This window comes from Kryptolebias marmoratus, linkage group LG7 (genome assembly GCF_001649575.2).
Source record: "Kryptolebias marmoratus isolate JLee-2015 linkage group LG7, ASM164957v2, whole genome shotgun sequence".
NCBI lineage: Eukaryota > Metazoa > Chordata > Actinopteri > Cyprinodontiformes > Rivulidae > Kryptolebias > Kryptolebias marmoratus.
The window spans coordinates 1,075,240-1,081,603 of NC_051436.1; the positions used below are offsets into that span (position 1 = coordinate 1,075,240).

The 6,364-nt window shown below is 45.4% G+C and overlaps 1 protein-coding gene across 1 annotated transcript in view; it reads left to right on the forward strand.

The window, feature by feature from the left end:
* npy2rl (neuropeptide Y receptor Y2, like) overlaps positions 1 to 6,285 on the forward strand; it is a 38,300-nt gene extending 32,015 nt beyond the window's left edge. The window contains exons 4-6 of the mRNA XM_017436983.3: positions 2,083 to 2,248; positions 3,714 to 3,867; positions 4,687 to 6,285. Of these exons, the coding sequence (XP_017292472.1) occupies positions 2,083 to 2,248; positions 3,714 to 3,867; positions 4,687 to 5,271 (905 nt within the window). The 3' untranslated portion in view covers positions 5,272 to 6,285. The remainder of the gene's footprint in view (positions 1 to 2,082; positions 2,249 to 3,713; positions 3,868 to 4,686) is intronic.
* The last annotated feature ends 79 nt before the right edge of the window (positions 6,286 to 6,364 follow it).

Genomic DNA, 6,364 nt, shown 5'->3' on the forward strand with positions numbered 1-6,364 from the left:
AGGATTTAAATGAAAAGCAGAACTGCTGCTCCTACATCCGTTTGATTCAAAGCGCTCCCATTCTGAAATGAGAAAGCTACAACTGATTACCTTTCGGGGTCGGTCCAATTTAAGATGGACGCCACAGTTAATCACCCTTAGCAAACAAACCTGCCTTTAATTAGTCATAAAGGAACAGACAAACTGCTGAAGGTTGTCGTGAACAAATGAAGGATTTTTATTCTGATCAAACGTCCACAGATGGCAGCGGTTTAATGACAGCGTCTGAAGGAACAAATCCATCCAACTTTCCTGAAAACGACCCAAATATCTGAGATCAGCCCGTCTGCTGCTCTGATTGATCGTTTATTGATCCAACAAACACAAACCAGCTGTGACTGCATGTTTCATTAACGGGTGTACGGTTGGAGTCGACGGTTTCTCCATAAAGAGCGGGTCAGGGAGAGTCCGTAACCCCGCGGACCACTCTGACTCTACAGGACTAAAATACCAGTCAGGGCTTCATGTCAGAGTGTGTTAGACGCAAACAAAGGCTGTTCACTGACTCTGATGTCCTTTAGCTTCTTCAGTTTTCTTGTGACGCTTCAGGGCAAAAAACTCAGAAACAGCAGCAGAAAGAAAGAAACAGAGAAATCTGTTTCAGAGGAATAAGAAACAGTTCAAGAAAATAAGATTAATATCTCCATATCGTCACAAATAAGAAGGAAATATGAAACTACTCGAAGGAATGCTGACAGCAGTACTGAAGTTTTTAATCTTAAAAAATTCTGGACTTTTCTGGTCAAACCTTGAAAATAATGATATACATGATTGTATGATTGAATCTGTGAGAGCTGTGGACAGTAAACTGGTACTAAGCAGTACTTACTGAGTACCTGCAAAGTACTACATATTACTGAGTATGTATCCTGTGGAGTTTAATAAGTCAGTTTCCTATACAGCCCCTCAGCAGGAAGTACCTGATCAGTACCAGCTGTTATGTGTTCCTGCTGATAAACGTGTAAAGATAATTACTTCCTGGTTGGTTCTGATGGTTCTGTCTCCTGGTACCGTTAGAGAACAGAGCAGCGTTTTCAGCAGCTTCTACATCTTCATGACAGCTCAGGAGTCTTTATCTGTACCTGAATCTGTTGTCTCCCTCGGTTAGACTCACAGGAAATGAGTCAGTTTGGGTTATCAGGTGTCTTCGTCTCGTCCTGCTTGGTACCAGAACAGACCCGGTTTGAAACGGTCCCAGAGAGATCCTGGTGTAATTATTAAAGATGGAGGACGAGATGAAACCTCCCAGGGTTCTGTGCGGTTCAGAGGTTTGTTCTGTTTGAACAGTTCCTGCTGCAGACGGAGGCGATACAATGGCATCGAGCTGGTTCAGAACTCAGGGTCTTTATGGCCATGACAGGCGGGCGATCATGTAATCACCTGGGATCTCAGAGTCTTTATGGCCATGACAGGCGGGCGATCATGTAATCACCTGAGATCTCAGAGTCTTTATGGCCATGACAGGCGGGCGATCATGTAATCACCTGAGATCTCAGAGTCTTTATGGCCATGACAGGCGGGCGATCATGTAATCACTTGAGATCTCAGAGTCTTTATGGCCATGACAGGCGGGCGATCATGTAATCACTTGAGATCTCAGAGTCTTTATGGCCATGACAGGCGGGCGATCATGTAACCACCTGAGCTCTCAGGGTCTTTATGGCCATGACAGGCGGGCGATCATGTAATCACCTGTGTGCGTGTGTTTGTTTGTTTCTGGTCTGGTCCTGTTCCGGTCCTGTTCTGGTTCTGGTCTGGTCCTGTTCTGGTCCTGTTCTGGTCCTGTTTTGGTCCTGTTCTGGTTCTGTTCTGGTCCAGTTCTGGTTCAGTTCTGGTTCAGTTCTGGTCCTGGTCTGTTAATATTTAATGTTAATAATAACATTATATAATAATTAATGTTTCACGCTTTTATTAAAGTGTGTAACCAAAGAGCTTAGAACCAAACGAAGACCAGGACTTTGGTTCTGTCCCGGCCCTGTTGGCCTCCTCGGAGTTCTGGGTTCTGGCGGTCCGTCTGAGCCATTCTGTCTCGTTCGCCTGCAGCCGACGTCCTGGTCAACACGCTGTGCCTCCCCTTCACCCTCGTCTACACGCTGCAGGGAGAGTGGAAGTTCGGCAGCACCCTCTGCTTCCTGCTGCCCTTCGCCCAGGGCCTCGCCGTGCACGTCTCCACGCTGACGCTCAACGTCATCGCCCTGGACCGCCACAGGTGGGTGGAGCTTAACCTTTCCTGTGTAACAGACGATGACTGAAACTAAACTCTTCAAACAGCAGCTTTTTATCCAAGTAACCCCCTTCATGTTGGTTGTCTGTTCGTAGAATATCTCATGAATCATTTTATAACGTTCCACAGAATCACACTTCAGAATGACCAAAGTGAAGTGATTTGCTGCTGTTTGACTCGCAGAGATTTGCCTGATAACAGATAACTGGAGGCTCTGTTGCTCCATTAGCAGCAGAAATTAGCTGCTGGTTTGGCTGCTTTAAAAGCAGGAGGTTGGAATGAACAGAAACACATTTAAATCGTTTCTCTCTTTGTGACCAGATGAAGGGCTTTCAGGATAATGGAGCTTTAGAGCTCTGCAGAGGACCACTCTGAAATATTTTGGGTTCAGGTTTAAATATTAAACTGTAAAACCAGCGAAGCTCTGATCGGCGTCCACCACCAGCAGCAGCTCGCAGCAACAAACTGTGACTTTAAATGACTGGCTCGAACCGGTCCAAACTCTTTCTCCTGAGGCAGAGGAAACCTTTAATCACACCTTTGCACAGGTCGGGTTCTGGCGCAGCTCAGGTTTGTTCTTCAGCGACGCCAAATCGAACCGACACAACAAACAAACAAACAAACGGCTGCCAGACGACTACTGAGGCTCATTTGTTCCTCAAAAAGCAAGAAAAGTTCTCAAACGTTGTGCTGCTCCTATGACAACCAGTGTGGGGTCTTTATGTTTATCTTATTTACATGTTGAACAAAAAGCATCAATAAAACCAGAAACAAACTTTCAGAACCTTCCAGGTCTTCATGGCTGCAGGCAGACGTCCACGCCGGCGTTTTAGGGAAGACTCTCAGCTACTACCACACCAAATTATAGCTCAGTGTCTCTTAAACTGACAGAGTTTACTTTCTGAGAAAATCTGTATCACAAACGCAAAATTTTCACTTAAAATCACTCAGAATCAGTACAAGAAGACATTTGGGCCAAACTGTACAAACATCAGGCAGATTATTTCATCCCAGAGACTTAACTTAGAATGGTTTCATTTCAAAAACAGTCTTTATATTTATTCCCTTTATGTTGAGTTTGTTGTGACTGACAGCTGCGCTGGTTGAGTCTGAATAGTTCAGATGGAAACAAATTCATCCGTTTTCTTATCTTCAGACTCAGATATCACAGCAGCACATTCTGCAGCTGAGATAACTCATGAAGACAGACAGTCGTGTTCTTTATCTCTGCCTGAAACTGTAGAGCTACAGAGATATTTAATTAAACCGCAGCTGATCCTGAGCAGGAGCCGTCAGTCTAAACAGTCCATATTCTGCCTCCGACAGGAGGTTAAACGGGAACATTAGGAGGTCTCAGCAGCTTCCTGTGGCTTCTTACCATCCATTATTGATGATTAGCTCCTGTAAATGTCTCAGAAGCTGGACTCAGACCAGTTCTTGTGGGTTTCAGGTGCATCGTTTACCACCTGGAGACCAGGATGCGTAAAGACGTGTGTTTCGGGGTGATCGCGCTGACCTGGGTGCTGAGCGCCGTGCTCGCCAGTCCTCTGGCCATCTTCAGAGAGTACGGCTCGTTCACGTTGGAGCCCGGCCGCACGATACAGGTACACACACACACACACACACACACACACGGCAGAACATGTTTCAGAAACTAACCCTCCTCTTTGATCAGTCTCACTGCTTTGATCGCTCGTTTGATTCTTCCCAGATCTTCAGCTTTCAGCCTCTACAAACCTCCACTTGCTCTTATCTTTACATTTCCGGTACTTTTTCACACTCAGCTTTAATTTCTTACACCTGGATGCTTCAAAGTCTTTTTCCCCCAACATTTCAACACTAAAGAGTCTCATTTAGGACACTTTCATCTTCTTAAAAAGGAGTTATTGGATGTCTCTCTACATGAGATACCCTGAGATGAGTTTTGTTGCTTTTCAGGTTCAGAACTGAAATGAAAATCTTATTTAAACTGTGGTTCTATTAAAAGGTTTGTAGCTTAATATTTACTTTAACTAAAGTTTTGATCCAGCCCTCATTTTATTAAAGTTTCCTTCCAAGCAGCCAGACGTTTTAGATTCGTCTTGATTGCCAGCCCTTTGTCTTTTGGTTCGTCTTTTCCAGGCTTCTTTTATTCTTTAGACCATAATATTTGGGCACTTAAAAGCTTCATAGCAAAGCTGTATTCTTATTTACCTTATTTTTTCTTAAACACTTCCATTCAGGAGGGCTTGTTTTCACCCAAAAAGGGGCGGAGCTTTGTGCAGAGGTTCAGGTACATGTTGCTCCGCTCCATAAGAAGCTTTAGACAACAACTAACGACACATCCTGTATCTTAGCTTGTGTTGCTGGGTGTTTTACCCCCAGTTGTTCCAGCCTTTAATCTTTAAACTAAACCGAGCCTCTGGTTCTGTCTCGTGTCTCAGGTTTGCGCCGAGAAGTGGCCCGGTAAAAACACAGACGGCACCCTCTACAGCATCTCCATGCTGATCCTGCAGTACTTCCTGCCGCTGTCAATCATTTCCTTCGCCTACGCCCGTATCTGGTCCAAACTCCGGGGCCACGTCAGCCCGGCGGAGAACGGCGGCAACAGCAGCGCCAGCTCGGAGCGGCACCGCCGGCGCCGCAAAACCACCAAGATGCTGGTGACCATGGTGGTGGTGTTCGCCGTCAGCTGGCTGCCCTTCCATGCCTTCCAGCTGGCCACGGACATCGACAGCACGGTACTGGACATGCGCGACTTCCACCTGCTCTACACCATCTTCCACGTGATCGCCATGTGCTCCACCTTCGCCAACCCGCTGCTGTACGGCTGGATGAACCGCAACTACCGCGCCGCCTTCCTCGCCGTCTTCAAATGTCGGCGGGAGAGGGGGAGGGGCGGCCGACTGGACAGCATTCATCCCGTCGGAGGTGCAGGAGGAGGCGGCGCCGGGGCAGGAAGGGCAAAGAAGATCGTCCTGGAAACGCAGGACGCGATGTCGGCACACCTAAACGCCACTGATGTGTGAGATCCTGGAAGAAGGCAGCGACGGAGGAGACAGGAGGAAGGAGGAAAAAGATACAAGAAGAAACTTCTCCTGGGGACAGAAACAAAGAGGGGAGTAAAAATAGCAACGACCGGGTGGAAGGAAGTCAGTGGGGAGGATTAAAAAGTTTCTAAAAGCCCAAAGCAGAAGAGGAGGGGGAGACAATCGAGGATTAGAGGAAGAATGACACGATAGAGACGAGCTGCTGAAGGAAGGACTCAAAGACTCCTCGAAGAATCGAAGCAGCGTCTCTTTGAGGATTTGACCTGGAGGAAGACTTCCCCGGGGCGTCGGTTCAAGGAAAACTCATCTGCATCAGACTCTGTTTGAAGAAAGAAGAAGCAAAGTTTGTATTTTTGGTGAGGATAAAACTGGAGTATAGCTCCACTCCATCCCAAGCATTCATTTAACCCTGAGTGGCTTAGGAAAGAAGAATCTAACGAGGCTTTCCCAGCTGCAGGAGTGAAGAGCAGAAACGATGGACCTATGGTTTGTTTTAGACAAGAACATTTTATTTTCCTTGCAAACAAAAGAATAAAGTGCCAAGAAATGAGAAGAATAATTTATTGTACTATAAGGGAAATGCAACATTTATTTCAGCTGAAAAAATCCAACACATGAATGTCTGAAAAACACTTGAGTGACTGATCTGATCATGATTTTTTTATATTTAATTTTTTTGTTTTGTTTTGTTTGGTCTAAATTTGATTATTTGATTCAGTTGTTAAAGACACGAGAGCACCGGATTGTTGGATCATTCTTCTGATAATCTTCCTTTTGGTTGATTTAGTTGCTTAAATTAAAAAAGTTAATCAGCTAGAGAGAAATTATAAAAATAATAAAATGAAGACTGGTCATGTTGATGTAAAACCCATCAGACTGGCTGTTTTTAGATAAGTACACAATAAAACTGATCTGGTCTTTTTCAGGTTCTGAAATGATTCAAAACAAAAACACAACAGGTTACACCGAGTCATTATTTATTAAACAGAACCTCCTCCAGCTCCCGACCCAACAGAACCTGGTTCAGCTCCCGACCCAACAGAACCTGGTTCCAGCTCCTGACCCAACAGAA